General features: G+C 43.7%; 5 protein-coding genes across 5 annotated transcripts; 2 read left to right on the top strand and 3 right to left on the bottom strand.

Annotated features, from left to right (window-relative positions):
• Positions 1 to 5,552: 5,552 nt before the first annotated feature.
• On the top strand, positions 5,553 to 6,451 carry GL218_01109 (Glucan endo-1,3-beta-glucosidase A1; the record flags this gene model as incomplete). The annotated part of the gene is made up of 2 exons (XM_033577557.1): positions 5,553 to 6,277; positions 6,334 to 6,451. The coding sequence occupies 2 exons, from the start codon at positions 5,553 to 5,555 to the stop codon at positions 6,449 to 6,451; spliced, it is 843 nt and encodes a 280-aa protein (XP_033438911.1).
• A 639-nt stretch (positions 6,452 to 7,090) lies between these two features.
• On the bottom strand, positions 7,091 to 9,343 carry GL218_01108 (uncharacterized protein; the record flags this gene model as incomplete). Its single annotated transcript, XM_033577556.1, has 11 exons — positions 7,091 to 7,108; positions 7,178 to 7,381; positions 7,442 to 7,607; positions 7,678 to 7,776; positions 7,845 to 7,947; positions 8,001 to 8,094; positions 8,166 to 8,363; positions 8,450 to 8,641; positions 8,712 to 8,933; positions 8,991 to 9,133; positions 9,190 to 9,343. The coding sequence occupies 11 exons, from the start codon at positions 9,341 to 9,343 to the stop codon at positions 7,091 to 7,093; spliced, it is 1,593 nt and encodes a 530-aa protein (XP_033438905.1).
• Positions 9,344 to 10,836: 1,493 nt separating this feature from the next.
• GL218_01107 (uncharacterized protein) lies at positions 10,837 to 11,217 on the bottom strand (the record flags this gene model as incomplete). Its single annotated transcript, XM_033577555.1, has 1 exon — positions 10,837 to 11,217. One exon carries the CDS (start codon positions 11,215 to 11,217, stop codon positions 10,837 to 10,839), a length of 381 nt encoding a protein of 126 aa, XP_033439556.1.
• A 2,069-nt stretch (positions 11,218 to 13,286) lies between these two features.
• On the top strand, positions 13,287 to 15,304 carry GL218_01106 (Neuroligin-4, X-linked; the record flags this gene model as incomplete). The annotated part of the gene is made up of 6 exons (XM_033577554.1): positions 13,287 to 13,429; positions 13,486 to 13,511; positions 13,572 to 13,617; positions 13,670 to 13,767; positions 13,817 to 14,177; positions 14,239 to 15,304. The coding sequence occupies 6 exons, from the start codon at positions 13,287 to 13,289 to the stop codon at positions 15,302 to 15,304; spliced, it is 1,740 nt and encodes a 579-aa protein (XP_033439555.1).
• A 114-nt stretch (positions 15,305 to 15,418) lies between these two features.
• Positions 15,419 to 20,038, bottom strand: GL218_01105 (putative uncharacterized transporter YgaY; the record flags this gene model as incomplete). The annotated part of the gene is made up of 7 exons (XM_033577553.1): positions 15,419 to 16,427; positions 16,502 to 16,569; positions 16,630 to 16,842; positions 16,907 to 17,043; positions 18,888 to 19,277; positions 19,432 to 19,759; positions 19,829 to 20,038. 7 exons carry the CDS (start codon positions 20,036 to 20,038, stop codon positions 15,419 to 15,421), a joined length of 2,355 nt encoding a protein of 784 aa, XP_033439558.1.
• Positions 20,039 to 20,040: the final 2 nt, after the last annotated feature.

The following is a 20,040-nucleotide window of genomic DNA, read 5'->3' as shown; positions in this document are numbered from 1 at the left end:
AGAGATTGTTCGTCTATTACGAAGAATCAATTAGGTCGGAGGGATACAGTAAGTGCCTCCTAGGTATATCTACTTCTGACGAAAACATAGATCTAAGCATCATCTGAGGATCGAAAACTTTAATATGGTACTCTTATGTCTCGGCGTATTTACATGTCCTCTATATCATCTATTCACATCATGATACAGTAAACATGGTTACTGGAAGCGTGGAACTACGTGTCTATCTAGATACAGACCATTGACTCAAAGTTCCCTTCTCATAACATCTTTTGGGCACCACACTTAAAAGTCTTACACCATCAACGCTATTCCCCCTTGTAGCGATTCCATCCTCCTCAACAAGCCGCGCTCTGCTTCGAGTGCGAGGTCTATTGGCGGCGGACGTGATGCAGCGCGGAGTTCTACCATGATCAACTGTGGATGTAAACTCGTTAGGTTGGGAATGATGAGACGTCTCGATCTCGTTACCTATCAAACTATCGTGATGGTCAATGCGAAGAGTACCTGTGAAGCTGGGATTCCAACTCCAGAGGTGATCTTGCGATGCGGTAGCAGCATAAGACTCCAAGCCTATGCTAGCGAAGTTCGCCGTTAGGGGAGGATCGTTCCCGTCCCTACATCCCCCTTAACGATCACTTTCAGGGCTATTGCTCAGTGTCGGGTCTATTGTCTTAGGACTTGGCGGACTCTTATCTGTAGAATTCATTGAAGCGACAAGATCCGTTATCGTCGTTCTTAGTTACTATTAGATATTTCATTCCAAGGTGATTTTGGACTGCTTAGAGCCGTTATGGTTTCCGTTTTGATTTGTAAGTCTGCTAGAAGCTGGCGCTTACTGTTAAATGATCATATAATTGGATTGAGGAGCCATAAAGGGGTCAGGGGTTACACATTAGGGCAATCCAGAAAAAGGAAATACCGCACCGCAATTGTATCTTTCTACAAATTGTGACATTGTAGAAGATATATATGCGTGTAGCCCTTTTTAATAAAATCAAATATTAGAAACATTGTTGTTATTTAGGTAGTTATGCCATTATAAAAGACATGATTTCTTTTTAAAAAATTATCATAGGCGGAGCGGAGCCTGCTATTGTGCTTTACAACACGCAAATAAGACTACCTCAACCTCAATATAGATCTTTATTCGATAACAAATGTAGTACAAGAGATGTCGATACTGATGGATGAATGCAAAATTATCTATTTATTCTTATCATATCATTATAGCTGTAGTTTCCTTTTTATTACATTATTTCCTTTGATATATATGATATATGACTTGTATTGTTATCCTGCGATATTTAGATAAGCTGCCCCAAGTAATTATTAGAAAAAAATAGAAATTATGTATTCTTAAGTAGACTGAAAGAGGCACTTAAGCGAGCTCTAGTCTTTATATGTCTAGATTAAAAACAGGATTACCCATAGTAGGAACGAGATAAGTTTATAAATTAGGTACGCAGGTGTACGTATTCTAGTTCAGCCTCCCCTTTAAAGAATATAATGAATTTCTCTAACGTACTTCATGTGTGGCTATACACTATAGCTATGGAATATGCTGCAAGACGAATTTGTTGCCCTCTAATAAGGCATCCATCACCTACGCCGCGCCGATCAATTGGCAGGGTACAGTCTCTTGTAATAAGATTCAATTCTTAACCAGTTGTGGTACCGGAGGCTAAGAAGACAATAAGTGTGAGGCGCTGGCAGAAGCAAAGTTAATAAGGATAACATATATTAATTATAAATGAGTGTAATTTATTCCACCAATTGACGGCCTAAAATTCGGCATTTGCCCACGGCTGTGGTATACGGGATGTGTGGTTAACTTGCACTTGACGATATTAGAATATGTAGCTGAGTATATTAATTGTAGGTTTGTCAAACAGGATAATCTGGTAAATTGGTAGGTTGGCAAGTTTTAAATATATTATTTCGTCATTTCGTGCAATTAACGACGATGTACGAGAGTACCTGGGGTAGTTTATAGCCTTTACATATATTATTATTGTTATTTTATTATATAGAACTACGTTCGTATGTATAAAAGATTAGTTAGACATTTTTAAGATCTTGAGTGATAAGAGATTCGTAGATCGCGAGATGATCCATCCATTACTTAACAAAACGGGGGCTAGACCCGCGAGCTTGGGACTGACCGTTAGCATGGACGTTAAGGGTATATCTCCAAGCATAATCGTGGTAAGAGATTGCCGATCGCTCCGCATTTAATCCGCATTGAACTCGATCAGCAAGTTGAGACGAAAAGGCAGTGCAAACTGCTGAAGATCTTGTCTAGATCAAGTGCTTGCCAGAGTACAATTCAACATGGAACATCCCGAGCGACCCGGTAGTCCGAGTCAACTTTTCAGGGGGTGCGATCCCTCTTTCGTCTTGATCGGTTGCGGCCCGCAACCGCGATGGCCTTTTACTATGTATAGCCTATATATTCTCAGAACGAGTCATGTGTATTTCCTGTAAGGCGTAGTGAGTCTTGCTCGTAGGCACCCTGAGAAAGGACTTTCCTATACCTGCGAAAATAGATAAAAGTAGGAGCTCTTAAGGAGGAAGAGGGTATTGAAGACATGGGCCGAAATATGAACCATGTTTCACAGCACGGCGGGGACAGCAGCACGACATGGGCGATTCCTACGTAGCAAGCACGCCTCGCTCGATTGGGAATCTAAAAGATATCTGATGATTTGCTGAAAGGAATCATGAACTCTGACCGAGGTTCCCTCTGGCTGGCGAATGCGCCAACAGCCTGGGAGAGCATGCAGGTGAATGATTGCTCTATGTAGGTATTTAAGTCGAGGCCGATATAGGAAAACCGGCTCCGATCACTAAAAAGGGAGGTGAAACAACTTTCCCTGGCTTCTGATAGGTTTATTTAAGAAATAACTCCTTTTGGTAAAACCTATCGACCAGTCGGCGATTACTCACTTCTTCTTTTAAGGAATGCAGAGCTGATATATATGTGAAGATTTATACGTCAAAAAAGAAATCGGCTTTCTATCGGTATTGGCAGAAGAGCAAATGCTGTAAGACAGTCTAGACTTTTTACAAGTAGACTGTCGTGTCAGGTCGGGTGGTAATGAGGGACTTCACTCGTTAGTGCCCATTGGCTTAGGCCGGAGCCAAGTGAAAGGAAAAGAATATCACTGGACGGAGAGCTTAAGCGAAGATTCTAAGCACTTGCATACCGCCGGACCTGCGCCGTCCGGCATTTCAACTGATAAGATGGAATTTTGGTAGCAAACCTAGTTGTAACTAGGAAAAGATGTGCATTTTTCCCCCGTTGGGTCAACGGGGAATTTTCTCGAACTTGAAAAGATCGTCGGTTACTTCTTCGGAGTTGGGGATAGCGTGAAAGCAGTCAGCCTCTAACGTATTACTATTCACAACAGGAAATAACTTAAGTTGCGTTGTTCAACAGAAGCTATAATGCGGAGGACGCGGATTAGGAAAACAATAGGATCCGTCATCGTATGACCTAGCCTATTAAGCGCTTCGGCGTACGGTTATTATTCTCGAGACGGCGCGGTAAAAACATAATATATTTAACGTGGTTTGTGGGAACAGGAACAGGAGGTATTGCTGGGCGCGCGCTTAATACTATTTTCAAAACCCTTCCCGCGGCTATCGTCAGTAAACATTTGGTATAGTAACGGTAGTTTTCAATATTGTAACGGGTAAATATGGAAAGTAATACCGATTGTTACTTTAATATCTATGTTGAGTTGTTCATTCGTAAATACTACAGTAAGATAGTTTTGCGCTGGTTGTAACCTATATGTAAGTGAAGTAAATATTGAAAATTGAAGTCAGGCTTGATTGACTACTGCACTATGCAAGCCCGCGACTACGCACATGTATACGAACTACCTAAATCAAGCTTACATAGCTGCATAGAGGTAAGTACCAAGAAAGGAAAGAAGAAAGAATAATGCAAGGGGTCCCAGTTTATCTTTCGTTGTTTCACCATAAACCCCTGTCAACCATTGGATAGAATATCCAAATTTGTACAGTACTTATCTGATTGGTTGTTGCTGTACATAATAGCGTGCTGAGTGCACATGCCAACTCAGCGTATGCCGTACAGTACCTTGCATAACCAGGGGCCACGCTAAGCTAAACTAGCCTATTTTAGATGCACGGTGTCCCTCTCCCCTTTTTTTTTCTCCTTCATTTTCTTCAATCCTGGCCAAATCGATTACACCAACTTGGACTTGCCCCTCTCTTCCACATGCGGGAAACCTTTTTTAACGACCTGGCGATAAACTGTTGGAACCGCGTCGGCTGCCGGCCTTCGGTCTACGAGAATGCTTACAGAACTTTGCAGCCGAACTTATGTATAATGCATCTCACATCATACTTGCCAACTCATCGTGGTTGGTTGTACAAGCCTTAAGAAAAAGGGGTTTGCTGCTCAATGAGATGTCAAGAATATGATGGGCTACAATATGACAAGTTTTCTCTTGATATTATCCATCATAATATTGCCACTATTAATGCTGACTGAGAGACTAGACCCCGTTGGGCTCCATCTTAAAAAGTTGAAAAGTGACGGGGCAAGCCCACGCCGCCCCGGAGCTTTTTAGGAGCACGACAGGACAGGACAGGACAGGCAAGACAGAGAGCTCGGCGCGTCGCGAGTGGTCAGTGCTAGGGACGAAATCCAAGATTTGGACTGGCCAGTTCTGGCTCAGAATTCAGGAACAGCGCGCCCAATGTCACTCTAGGGGAGTTCCTACCCACCATCTCAGGCCTATCTAGGTTGTAACCAGGGCATATCCCAAGTCGTATTTCCATTCAGTTAAAGCCAGTCCAGAACCTGGCAGAAGAAGAAGAAAAAAACCAAGCAACCCCCTACCAGTTTCACCCTATCCTCCTATAATTAATTTCCGCGCTAGTCACGTATCATGCTTCCCATTTCTCTGGTACCTATCATCTATCTATTCGCTTCGACTATCCGATATCATTGAACTATGCACCTAGAACTGCTAGGCCTTATGTTTTCTTCTACTATCCACTTTTTAGGCAGTGCCACCATCTGTTTAGATCCGCGTGGATCTATCGAGACCCCCCATTAATGCAGTGGAGCCCATAACTCCTTGACCGAGTGGTACTGCATACAACACAACCGGGTCTCTATTATGGGCTCTTAATATATATCTCCAAGGTGAACTGCTTCCGAGCTCTTCTACTAGTCTTTTTTCCCTCCGCGCCCAACCATTGTGCATTTACGCTCTCTTCTTCTGCCTTGCTAGCCGAGTTTATATAACACATTCTTTTTCACTTTCGTGTTGATAACTAGTTAGTTATCAACTTGTTTGCTTCGTCTTTCATTTTTAACTATATATCCGTCAAACTCCCTGCAAGTCAGGATTCTTTCTACTATTGCAGCCAGGATAGCTCTCCTTTTACCACATCTTAGCCCAAGTCGACTTTCTTAGAAGGTCTATAGAACTAGGGCATTTACTGTCATTATACAACTGATATCAAAACTCGGCACTTCCTGTCATTTCCGACTTTAGTCCTTCAAAATGCGCTTCCAGCAAAGCATCCTCGCTTCCCTCGTCCCCGGCCTTGTCGCCGCTATTGCCCCGCCGAACATCCAGGGCATGGACATCGTCTTCTCCGAGTCTTTCGAGGGGGAAGCAGGCGCCTCTCCCAACGGTGACACATGGAATATCATGGATGCCATCAACACCAACAACGAAGTCCAGACGTACACCACTTCGAACCAGAACGTCCAGATCAGCGGCGGCGGCACCGTTCAGTTCGTTCCCCGGAAATCGCCGTCTGGCCATTGGACCTCGGGACGTATCGAGACTAAGGGATCTTGGACTCCCAAAGCCGGCAAGGTCTTTAGCATACAGTCAAGCCTCTTGTTAGGAAATAACCCTAACAAGCAGGGTATCTGGCCTGCCTTCTGGGCTCTTGGCGATGCTATGCGCCACGGTACCCAATGGCCCGCTGCCGGAGAAATAGATATCATGGAACAGGTCAATGGACTTCTTACCGGCTATGGTACCGTCCACTGCGGGTCCGCCCTCGGCGGTCCTTGCAACGAGCCCATCGGCCGCGCCGGCACAACTCCTATGTCGCCCGACGGTTTCCACACCTGGGGCGTTACGATCGATCTCACAAATGACGACTGGCGAGCGCAGACCATTACATGGCACCTGGACGGCAAGAACTACAATACTCTCACCGGAGCTGATATCAACGATGCGCCCGTCTGGTCTTCTCTAGCCCACAGCCCCTTGTAAGCGCCCCTGCATCATTAACACTTGGTGAATAATTGCTAATTCTACGTCTTAGATACGTCCTCCTCAATGTTGCTGTCGGTGGTGACTGGCCTGGTCTACCCAACTTAGCTACGCAAGATGGCTACGGCAGCATGATGGAAGTTCAATGGGTTGCCGTCTACTCGTCTTAGACAGCATTCTCCGATCGCGTATAACGCGATTTGGTACCTCAAAATAGAAGTGGGTGTATATACGGGAAATTGGCGTTTGTCAGATATCGGGTTCGGGATTTTTGGATGAAGCGCTCGAGATACCTCTATGTGTTACGTGATTATTTTTTTTCTTCTTCTATATTGTCTCAGGAGGCAAGGCCTAGCCATTTTAGTCGCCACATCTACTTTTAGAAGTATAGTAGATGGTACATCTTGTTTCAATTAGACATGATGAAATGAATCTGCGAACTAGCTGGTTAATTTGCTAGACGCATTTACAATTCTGCCAACTTTTCAGTCATTAACAAACACCAACATGTGCTATCTTACGTTAGCTAGACTAGCCACTCAATAATCTAAGTCATGGCTTTACGCGTAACGTACGCGTAATAAACTTTAGTCTATATGGTTGGTCACACATAATTCGGTTTTACATATCATATTACGCTCGAAGTCACTGGAATCCTTGCGTAGGCACATATAAATATTCCTAGATAATGACTATGTCTGGGCCTATGTAGTTATGTGCGGCTCGAAGAAATATGGGTATGGACTTAGTTCTATTTAACTTGTACCTACGTCTGGCTTAGGGGCTGTTTGTCGTAGTATATTTTTTTTCTACATTGTGTAGCGGAACTAGGTGAATTACAGGTGTTAGATGAGGTATCTTAAAAATGGGGATAATAAGAATAGAGGTTGACTTACATAAGGATTCTCAAAGTCCGTATGGTCTTGTTCTCCAAGTTGCTTTCCCCTTTCTACTCTCTCCTCCTCAGTGATGCCCTGCTCGCCTAGCCATTTTTCGCGTCGCCGATTCCGCATGACTAACACGATTCGCCATGCTATCAGGACGATGAACTCTAGCCCAAAGCATACAGCACAGCCAGCGGTACCGGGGATATATCGTGGCTTTAGATGTCCTTGTTAGTAAGACCCTCAACGGTTCCGTATGGAAAGGGAAATACGCACAGCATCCTTTGCAAGGAAAATTTGTGATCCGACCATGTTACCCACGCAGTACCCGACAAAAGTGAATGATGATGTCAACGTGCGCTTTGTGCGTCCGGCAACGTTTGAAGGAATCAGTGTCCAAGCGAGAAACAGCGCTACCACGCTCGGAACAGTAATGAAGTAACTATTGTCGTCCAGCCCCTCGTTAGTATCTTTACTCTGGGTTTATGGTCTTATGAATAAATACTACTTACCCTGCCCACTTAATCCACTTGTAATGAGGTTCGTTAGGAAGCGTCGCCATCATAACGAAGCCCGCCACCGGAGGAATGACGGAGATAATCATGAAATACCTAAGACTTCGAATCAGCTACCCCTTGAAAACTCAAAAAGCATGTACTCTCTTTCCGAGGCGACTCACATGCGAAGGTTCTTCTTCCTGCTTGTGACAATACCAATAAAGATGAACCATATCACAGACGTGATATTCCGCGGTATATCGAGGAGAATCACCTGTAGGTTGGCTAACACACTGTAAGCTTTCACGATCATATAGTGGATTTCATAGATAACTAACTGAATCCGGCGTTGGTATTGATGATGGATCCGAAGGCGGTTATTCCACCGTTAGGAACTGAACTCAAGAACGCGTTGACTCCGGCTAACCAGAACTACAACAGACATTAATTATGTTAGTGAATATAAGTTTCATACCTGGATTCTCTCTGAGTTAGGTACTTACGCAGGGGTCGACTAGACATTCCCGCGCTTGATTCCACTTCCATCTCTTGATACCAGTCCGGTCGTGGCCAGTGTTATTACTCATAATGCGGGCATTGGCTATCTTTCTCTCTTCCGGGCTTAGCCACCTCACTTCGGACGGGGTGCCAAGCAGGAATAGGCACAGGAAGCCAGTTAGAATCGTCATGCCACCGAGGAACTAGTTCGTCAAACCATCAAAGTAACCATTAGCATAATGCCGAGTGATGATAATCTACCTTATAAAGGCCGGTACGGTCAACTCACATAAGACATGTATCGCCAAGCCTGAAACTCAGGACCCCGAGAATATTGCAGCGATCCAATCCCGTAGAGAATCAAGTTGGCAATAATTCCAAAGCCAGCATTGGCGCTCTGGAAGACGAGCGACCGTGAAGCATGTTCGCGTGTTGTATACCAACTTCCGACGACGAGAATGAAGCCAGGTGAGATACAGCACTAGATAGGGGCGACGCCTTGTAAGTACTCCCATGTTCCCATGCCTTCAGCTCAAGGAAATAAAACTTACCTCGAACATACCCTGTAACGCACGTAGGGTGACCAGCTGTGTGAAGTTATGCGTAAATCCGATACATAGAACCACGACACCCCAGCAGATCATATAACATGATAATGTCCGGCCCATCAGATACCGTTGTAGGATGATGTTAGATGGAAACTCGAAGCACATGTATGTGATATAAAATATTGTCGTAAGCCATGAGTATTGCTGTCCAACAAGTCCGGTATCCTAAGTTGGTATTAGTAGAGGAATTGGTTAGATAGGACTGTAGAATTCTAGTACTACCTTTGAAAGTCCAAATGTGGCCTGCGTTCCGATGGAAGTTTTATCGGTCTGTTGAATGCCATAGCAAAGCCACATCAACGGTAGAAGATATCTATCAGCCTTTCTTTTCAGCTTTTTATACTGCTCGTCGGTGTATTCTGGGACTTTTTATTGATAAGTATCTCAATCATCGGCAATATAAGACGAGGTGAAGTCAAACCTGAACCATCTTGAAGCTCACCAGCCGCTATGCTGCTTTTCTCGCTTATCTCCACATCATTTATCTTCTCCGGGTCTTTCTCCGAGCTACTAGATATCTGCAGAGGGATGTTCCCTTCTACAGGAAGCATTGAGATTTCTACGCCTTGCGCCATTATTTACAACGTATTATGAAACTCATTGAACATTCTTGTCGACGTTGTGAGATGTTATCTACAAGATACAAGCGGCGTATTGTTGTTTATATGCAGATGCAAGCCCTAAGATCCGAGTACACCCCACGGGACCACAGCGACGCCATGTTTATCTCGGATGAGATAATGTAGATAAGAATACCGACATGCATGGAATGCGGGTGACGTCTACGGCTTGCTTCCCATTTGGAAGCTCGTATCTCCAGGGATGCTGACTGGACTTGCATCATGGTTCGATAAGATTTTTTCTACTTTCAATTCGATCGAAACAACAGCTCTGAAGTTTAAGTACCACTAACTAGGCCAAAATAGATGAGATATACTGAATATCATAGCCTACATTATGGTCTTTAAGCCCTTTACATGTAATAATATTCCATTTAGCAGAAGTTTCTTCCTTATCTCCTGTCCGCTCGAAGGTGGAGTCCGGGGAAGATCGTCATGCCATGTAACCATGGATTCACTCCAATTGCTTATCTGGCCTGGGTCTACGCCACGGCATTTAGACGAGTCTTGGTACGTAACATCGGCTTAGATAAGTATTTACATATCTATCTACCTATCTATTCGGACAGGACCGATGAATATAAAAAGTTGGAATTCGGTCTGAAGTGCATCACTTTTGTCGAAAAGTCTATAACGCCTTAACCTTGATTAATGTGCCAAAATCATAAGTTTACATTTATAAGTTCTTTATCTTGTCTGAGACCCTGGATGAGTTTATTAGGTCGTTGTTCATTGATTTGGTTTAGGAGATATGGTTGGGCGTATTGAAGATAACTATAGAGAAGATCGCATCGACTTATAGGTGGGGCATCATGTAGATGGGAAATACCTTTTTAACTAAGCTCAACTCTTAGATGTGAATATTAACAAGTAAATCGCTCCTAGATATCGATATTGAAGGGCTTTTAGATAAGAGGTATATTTTACTGTTCTATTCGCCGAAAGCGACCCACAGTTAGGGAATCATCGCACATTATTTGGGTAGTATTGAGATAAAAGGCTTTACGATAAAGGTTTATAGATATTTTTCTAGCTATTAGTAACGAACTATGTTCGGTTCATTATTAAGATAACCCTCCTGGACTGGGCTTCCAGGGTATGCGAGCTATACTGTATACTCGTGAAACCTGTGCTATTACTGGGTTCATATTAGATAATAGAAGCCGGCATAGTTACTTAAAGTCTTGTCAAGAAACAATTCATATCTCTAAGTAATTTTACCTATCATTGTGGTAGGAGGAAAAGGTCTATTTCATCACTTAAGACGTATATATTGATTACCCCTGTCGGTGGAATAGGGGTTGAGCTGCTAATAGGTGAAGACATGTCGTATTTTAGTATAAGCATCAGTCCGATTCCATGTTCGCCCGATGATTCTTAATGTTTATAGCAAAGCACTGAGAGGAGTAGCGACTAATGTATATGCACCTAAATCAAAATAATTACAATTAGACTCTTCGCTCCGTAACTTCTGTCTCTCCTAGCACCACGACCCTCACTCGCTTCCTATCAAAGAACTTCTTCTCATCTTCGTCAACAATTTTCGCATTATCCTCCTTGCTCACTATCTCATAAAACGCTTTAAATATCCCCTCGTTTTCAAATACCATTTCGGCTATTACATCGAAATCAAAATCTTCCTGTGATCCCACGATCACCTTAGCGTTATACCCATCGGCGCGCTGAATGTATCGTCGTGTGTGCGACAGGGGGAAATATGCGCCTGTTATTTTCTGTATAAGGGACATATGCTCATCGTAGCGCTCTTTGAATTGGGCCGGGGAGACGCCGGGGAGACGGTGGCCGAAGACGAGGACGGTGAAGGTCATTTTCGAAAGGTTCTAGGTCCTCCTTATTTGGATGAGATTGCCAAGAAGATGAATTTATCTAGATTGAAATCAAAACTTGTGAGGTAATGGTATGATATAGTATCCGCTGTTAATAATGCTATTTAGTATTTCAGTTCAGCTGGCTTAATCAATAGTACTTAAATCATATTATGAAGGAAAGTCATGTTTCTTATATGCACAATACGTAGCTGATGACGAACATAGGACTATAATAACACGTTTCTCCTAGCTAGTTCTAGTAGGTTCGAAATTCAATCGGTCTTATTAATTTGAAATCTGACACGTAGTTCAATACTGGGGTAGCGATACGTGGCCTCAATAGAATCTTACAAGGCAATGCTGGTCTTGATATAAACTACCTTAATTCTCTATTATATGTCTATAAACCCTTTTTGGACTGTGATAAGTAGAGTGGTTTTCGACTATAATCCCAACGGCACGTTGTGGTATGTTCTCAACCTCTTGTCCCCCCCCCTTTTTACATTACGGAGCAGGTTCCCCAATCAATTCGGCCACCATCCTGAGACGAGGTCCATTGAGACTGGGGGAGATTAATCATCTTGATTATTGAATCCATCTTTTGTAAGTTACGTTTAGTTATGTTGTTTGTTTGTTAAGATTGGGTTGGCTTTGCGCTTAAAGTTTAGCAATGCACTTTGGGGAAGTTAGACCGCTAGGAGTATGGGCCTTAAATCATAAATCACGGCCTTTGTAATGGTGTCTATGTCATACGGAACGGTATAACATAAAAATCAAGGCTTTTTTTTGTTTGCCTCAGTGGCTTTTGTACATGGCTTGCATATGCCGAGTAAAGGAAATTCTATGATTGGGTCTCGTTGGCTCCTTGGCAATAAGGCATACTCATAGGGATGTCTAGTTATACCTAAAATAATGTACATTTCTTCCAAAGAGACATATTACAAAGCGAATTAAAGCTATGATTAAGCGGTGATAATAATTTCATATTGATAGCTTATGGTTTTCCTTTATACCTCTCTTTGATATTAGGGCACCTCCCTTCATGTCATCACAAATAGGTTATATGACAATACAGGTTCGGTTGGTCAAAGCAAGCCGTAGAAATAAATGACTCCAAGCTTTGAAGATAGCTCCGAGTCTATACTATCTGACCCCGCGCTATGTCTCTGACCGAATGTAAGTCTTGTAGCTCTGTGCAAATAGACGCCTGTTTCGAAAGCCACATTCCATCTGAACCCTTGAAGCTGATGGCTTTAGTGTAGCCTTCGCTTTGTTTTGCCATTTCATGCAAAGGTGTGGTAGTACAACTTCGTATACTAAGTCTTGTGGCGGCCATCATGTTTTACTCTTGATATACATATCGTAGTAGTACCACGATCTTATGAAATTGAAATATCAAATTTCACATCTATAAATACCTAGGAGGAGTATATTTTTCAGAATCAAATCTTGATATGTATTGTAACTAGGTTTTAATTCAAGAAATAGTCTATGCTACTGACTAAGGTATAAAGGAAGAATAAGCACGGATATAATAGAGCCTGTTAACTAGTAAGGGACGAAAAAGCTACCAGTGCCATACTTTACGCACCGGTCCGTGATACGACGAAACTAGATGCAAGTAAGAATTAGTGACATTCAATAGCTGATGCATCTTATGCCGCCACAGGATTAAGTGATGATTATGATAGGTAATGAGGCTTAGAGTGACTTTTGTTAATAGCTGTGCTCAACGTATGCTTATGGGCTGAAACTGGCCTTGGATGACTACTTGTGACTTGGAGAAGTTTCTTTTCCTATCACCTGTCAATATACCCAAGCCTTCTGACTAGGATACTGTATGTTTACTTACCAATAGGATTATGGTTGGCCAAGCCTACAGAGTTGAGTGCAATTGTGACTATTTTCTCTTACTCTGCGCAGCATACCCAAGGGGGAAGGATTCCTTGCCTCCGTAAATAGGCTCTGTCGTTTCTTAAATTTTATTCTTCTGGCTTTTGCTGTCAAATTACGCATCCCTGAGCTGATACCTCTTGTATCTTATCTGGAACACCGTCGAAATCACCAAGATGTTTTTGAAAATATTGACATTCGCAGCCTTCCTCTTCTCTCTAGGAATGAGCCAAAGCCACCTAGCACCGGTTGTTGATCTAAATTATGAGTTATACCAAGGATACTACGATGATAAATATGACATCAATGCATACAAAGGGTACGGCGTACTTCTCATGCTAAAATCATATGAGGCTCTAGCTAACGATATCCTAGGATACGATATGCCGCCCCTCCAGTTGGTAAGCTTAGATGGCAACCACCCCAACCCCCGAATCAAAACAGGACTCGAGTAATTCCAGCGATCGGCTATGCACCGCGGTGCCCTCAAACACTAAACTCTCCAGGGTATGTAGAAGAGACTACCCCTATATGAAATTAAGGCTAAACAGTATAATAGTCCGCATAAACCGGGTCCATCCGGCTCCGAAGACTGTCTGTTCGTGAATGTCTTCACACCGGCAAACAAAACAAAGCTACCCGTAATGGTTTGGATTCGTAAGTTTTCAATATTCCTTACTAAAATCCAAAGTGTTAACTCAAATAGATGGCGGTGGATATGGCCAAGCAAACGGGGGATTTGACCCATCACCACAAATCCATACCAATGGCAACACTTATATCATAGTGACGATCCAGTACCGGCTAGGGGCTTTCGGGTTCCTTTCATCAGCTGATTTGGCTAGATCTGGTGTACCAAATGCAGGAATCCATGATATGTACTTCTCATTAGAATGGGTTCAAGAGTATATTCATCTATTTGGTGGAGATCCCGAGCAAGTGACTATCGCCGGGGAATCTGCTGGCGGAGGTGGTGCTATGCTCCTTGGAATGGCTTACGGAGGTTTTGACAACACCGCCTTGTTCAAGGGTATCATCGCTACAAGTCCTTTCCTTCCATCTCAATGGTAAGTTGCATCTTTCATATACTATCGACGCTCGCTTAATAAATACTAAGAATTGTCATAGGGAATATGATGGCGCTGTGCCAACTGAATACTACTATCGTTTTGCGGAGAAGTTGGGCTGTCTTACGGATGGATCGAAAGTGAACGAAACAGTCTTCGAATGCCTAGTCTCGGCAGACACGGTCGATCTTCAAACTGCCAGTGACTACGTCAGTACAAGAGCACCTCACGGTCAATGGGCCTTCGTTCCCGTCACAGATAGGAGACTTATCCAAGAAAGGCCCACCGACCATCTCCTGGGAGGAGGGGGGCTCAATGGCATGCGTATCTTGTCAGCGAGTAACCTGAATGATGGACCAGACTTCACGCCTCAAAATATAACGAATGAAGACGATTTTAGGCGCTTTGTTGCAACCACCTATCCACTATTAAGCGAAACGAACATGACCAATATCCTCAAACTCTATACAATTCCCGAAAATGCTTCAGATATATTAGTCAACTCCGACGGCGTGAGATCACCATACTCGACAACGAACTCTGGATGGGCCTATGGCTGGCAGCAAGCAGCTACGAACCTATATGCAGAAACGTCATTCACCTGCCCATCGTACTGGCTCTCCGATGCGTACGCAAATAAGCGAGGTGGAAAGTCATGGCATTATCAATTATCAGTTCCGCCTGGCCAGCACGGTCTCGACCTATACCCGTTACTCCAGCCGACAGATATTCCGGATACTAGTATGGACGAGGTGTTTCGCGCTGCCTTCCAGAGGATTTGGGGAAACTTTGTAGTGAATGGCGACCCAACTCTCAGCCAAGAGCAAATAATCGCCGCAGATAAAGGGAATATTATTGCAGCAGGCTCTGGAGCATGGCCTCAGTGGGAGGCGGAACCGGGATACAACTGGATGCTTAACGTGAATATGACCGGCGGCACACCAACCACAACGGAATTTATCATCGGCGGTGTCCCGATCAACGTTACTAGCTATTTGCCTAGTAGCGATGAATCAATACCGCCCTTAGTAGCAGACTTCGAGATTGCGGAAGGAAGTTCTTGGGAGGGCGGGCGAAGGAAGAGGTGCCAACTATGGGCAGACCTCGGCCCCTGGATTAAGGAATAACGAAGACTCGCGCTTATGACGACGTCAACAAATAACGATACCGGTATGGAATTAGCATAACTTGATATCAAGTTTCTGGAACATGTCGAAATGAGTACCGAATTTACATTTCATTTATCTCGGATTCCGTAGGACGGCTTCACCCATTGAGCTCTCCACCGGCTGTTCCGATGGCGATGAAGCTTCCTCAATATCAGTATCAGCGGAACCCGCTGTTCCTCTCTTTGGAATATCATCTCTCTTTATACTCCAACCATTAGACCATCCTACCCAGCCGGTTTCCCTTGGACCACGAATTATACCGACGATAATAGCTACGCCGATAAAAGCGATATTGGAGCCACTACTCCAAACCCAACCCCCCTGAGCGTACAGTCTATTTCCAACAGCTGTACCCATGATTTGCCCACCAAAGGAGAAAACCATATATACCGTATTCACACGATTCCTCGCCTTCGGGTCGAGGCTATAAATATTACTGCGATTAGCAGTGTGCGTGAAATTTGCACCCGAGTCCATCATGATGGCATGGATAATAGGCCCCGCAACCGTGAAGCTGCCGATAAAGGTCGATATCACAATGCCAATAAATTCGAAACTAAGACCAAGAACGACCGAAAAGAGGAACTCGAAGCGATCTGTAATAAGACGAGACCAGACCGGAGCAAGTGCGACAACCACGATCCCAATAAAGGCAAAACATCCTATTTCGAGAGAAGAGTACTCATACGGTGGTGATGCGAGAAGGAAAGTCAGAGTTGTCCAAAAGGAGGTAAAGGCGGCGCTGAGGAGAAACCCAATAATACACGCCTGTGTGAGGAGTGGCTCCGTTACGACCATGACAGCCATTCCCCAGAGGACCTTAAAGTAGTTGAGACCCTTGTTCTTCGCAGGATAATCAGGGAGAAAGAAATAAAGCAACACTAAAGTCAAATATTGTGCACCGAATGCTATCCAGTAGATGTTTCTCCACGATGTGAAGTTTGCTACTATACCTGACAGGACCCTCGCGATCAGTAATCCTAGTGCTAATCCCGATACTACTACTGAAAGAGAACTGGCACGGCGATGAGCTGGTGCTAAGTCGCCAACAAGCGGTAGCATGAGCTGCGGTGTGACTGTTCTACTTAACCGTTAGACTTGAAGTAAGGGATACCAGAACGTTGTGTAAAGAATAATGCATAGGTAGGTACTTACCCAACTCCGCACAGAAACGACAAGCTAATGAATACTTCGAAATTATTCGTAAGGCATAACCCAATCCACTGTATAAGTTCGCTAGGTAAGTATATAAAACGAGTTATCATCTACAATTGGATACTTACAATAGTTGCGGTCACCCATATAAGGAAAAGAATAAACGGTCGCCGCGGAACCATATCCGCCAAGGGGCACAGAAAAAGCAAGCCCACAGCATATCCCGCTTGCGACAACGTAGCGACGTCAGAGGCGCGCTCGTAGCTCACATTGAAGTCCCTAGCTAAGACGTTCAAGATTGGTTGCGCATAGTAGAGGTTCGCAACGGTGAATGTTCCGCTCTGGTAGATGTTAGCTTAGGGGAATGTTGGCTGGTTGATTGGTAGTAGGTATATAATAACGTACGAAAGCGAATAACATGTTGAGCGCAAGGGTGAAATTTGGCGGGTTCTCGGGGTCATAGCGACAGCGTTGCGGCATCCAATTTATCACCTTTATTGCTTTAGATAGTAAAGTGTTTTGTTTCGTCTCTCCATGAATCCCTGGTAATGAAGTTGTACTGCCATCTTGACTTCTCGTCTGGACATTCTCTTGATTTGACGTGAAAATGCTTTCTGTATTAGGTCCTAGATCAGTCTTCTCGGACTGGTCTCCGTCTTTGATATCTACTGCCATTGACTATTGCTTTTCTAAGTAACTATGTCTATAGTTCCCCAAGTATAATATTGATGATAGTCAAAATGGTTGTTTTAAGGACGTGATTGGGGAAATCCGACCGATATCGCTTATGATGTCCAGTGTCTTACCTCTTCGTTGACGTAGGATGAAATCTTATATTTAAAAGCCGAAATCTCTTATATATCTTCTCTTTATTTTCCTTGTTTCGACTACATGTAATCGAGTAAACATACGTCGAAAATATATGAGTAAGTTATATGATATATAGGTATATATATACCAGCGAGCCTCTTCAGGGATTCTATCCACGTCGTATTTATCTTATGCAGCTATATCCCCGTTAGTCCGAATATCGCTGCATCTTTCGGCACTTGTAAATTAGGGGGATGCGCATCATGTAAGTTTGTGTGTTATCGCGGCTTACTGCTAATGAAATTCCTCTTTCAATTACGGTATAGGAAATTAGCGGTGAGATGTCGCCATTGCGATTCGTCGTCACCACATCTATAATACTGTAGTTGGTTTGTTGCTTTATCTTTATTGCAATATCGATGATAAATCGTGCAGCTTATCATTCTATCTTTTAAATCGCAATGGTTTAAATCCCTTAATAAGTCTTTGTTATTTATTTATAGAACTATTCCTACCTTGGTAAAAGTCTACCAATATGTTTCATTCTGTGTAACTCTGGTGACTTTTCCTTCGCCCTCCGCAAGTTCACCAATTCCCAGCTCGCCAGGGCTACCATCTTGAGTCCGAATATTCCCATATCTAACCCTAAGGTTTTTCAAGAGTCTCGAGCGTTCGCTATCATCCAAGGTGGTACCACCAAAAGGTACACTAGGGCAGTTAGACGTGCTCCCTCTAATCATAGTTGACACGTTCATGAGCAAGTCGGGGATCCAAATTCTAAAATCGAAGATAGCCTTAACGATAGCACTGATAAACATAGTCATGATTGAGATCACAAGCACTGCCATCCACCCTCTGTTATAAAAGAAATGCGTTTCGGTGTGAATGTTTATACCCGACGTTTCCGCGAGAGGAGTCCAGATGGGATAACCGGTGTAAAAATCTGTAGAGAAGGCCAGGTTTTCCGGATGGCCCCCGTAAGTGAGGTTAAAGTTATAGAACGACGTCCAATAGCTGTTAAGTATCTGCGAAAACCGCACCGCAAACGATTCGTTGCCAATAGTCGTAATATCAGAGTCTATATTATAACTATGCAAGGCTGTCTTGGCAAAAGGTGTGTCTGGGCTGAGTAGGTAGTTCTGGAATAAACTTGGCCCTACAGAACGCGAGACATCACTACTAGTCGCACCCAAAAGATAGTTCAGAAAATTTGGTAGATCCATGGTTGAATCCCAATCACCGCAGTGGTCGAAGATAGTATAGGCGGGTGATTGGTAGATCTTACGTTTCTGGGATCTCCGTAGTCGATCAACTTTGCAGTCCCAGCCGTTGCAATTTACTGAAGCTTCGACATTTGTTGTTCCCATAGTGCAGTTTGCTGCGGTTGGCTTATGTGCACCTGTATTCCTAGTCCGAGAAAAGAGCCGTCTTTCGGGAACATTGTCTGTAGGTCCTGCAGTGCAACGCCTTTCTCTCTCGTCATCACGAGTTAGTGACATAATCCAACCCGACGGAGTCCGGGCTCCTTCTGTGACCAAACCATCGGGGAGAGATATACTATTGTTAAATATCGTACACTGTAAATTCGAGAGAGTGCAACCTGCAGTAGCATTGTTTATCGTCTCGTACCAGTAGTCGTCATTATAGTGCTCAGGAGATCCAAAATCGGGACAGCGGAAATTCCAATAAGAAGCTTCCACGGTAAACTCGGTATTGCCAATCTTTGGTATATTCGCTATTGGTATACCAACGAGAGACGAGTATGGAGTAGCTTCCGAGTACCCTGCAAATGGGATCCATTTGTCTTCGCCTGCTAAGTCGTATCCGGGCAAATTCTCGATAAATGGAATCTTTATGTTACCCCAAGGATCCATAGGAGATTGGCTAATCGATGTGGGAGAAACGAGAGACGATACGAAGGATGAGTCGATGACGTCAAGAAGATTTGTAATATCTACCGAGGATACTAACAGCAAGAGTTAATAATTGCTAATTTTAGTGAGCAACTTATGGTTAAGGCATGTCTCAGGTATAGTGACACCTTATGCAGTATGATAAGGGTATGCTGGCTTCCGAGACAGGCCGAAAGGGGGTCAGAATTGTCGAAGTTCGGTACATACAGGAATTAGGAGAGCTAGCATTGGAAAAGTCCAAAAAACTAAGTGTGAGATTATATGGTATTTGTATATCTCGAAATGTGATGATCCTAAACGAGGCTTGACCTCCAAGGGGGGACAGAGCCCATATGAATAAGAGGCATAAGCTAGGGATATCAAATTGTGTAAGTCGTCGCTCAAGCTGTGTTCCGATCATACCGCCCACGGAGGTACTTCCTAGGAGGAGGTCCAGAAAACTGACTTTCTCCCCGTCTTGTAACCTCCATAGTGCTAGGGAACGCAAAGCACCGCCCACGACAAGGGCATAGACTACAGGAAATATTGTAGGGCCCTAAATTGGGAATGAGAAGCTCGGTTAGCGTGGTTCTATTATAATAATCATAGGATAGCTGTGTCTTACATAGCGGGATGCCTCTACCATCTTCTGAACAAGGTCGGCATCGCTTAGCATGCCATCGCAGCGACCGAGAAGACCCGCGAAGACGAAACAGGCGATCGTCAAGAGTATAAGAATAAAATTGTAAATTATCTGGTTTGGACGAAACACTCTACTTCTCAGCGGAAGCGGCTGTTCAGGCCAGACTCGGAGCCGTCTATATGGTGAGAACATGT

The sequence above is a fragment of the Daldinia childiae genome, assembly GCF_008694065.1.
Source record: "Daldinia childiae strain JS-1345 chromosome Unknown Scaffold2, whole genome shotgun sequence".
Classification (NCBI taxonomy): Eukaryota; Fungi; Ascomycota; class Sordariomycetes; order Xylariales; family Hypoxylaceae; genus Daldinia; species Daldinia childiae.
Note: the sequence above shows the minus strand (reverse complement) of the source record. Positions and strands in the feature narration are given on the sequence as shown.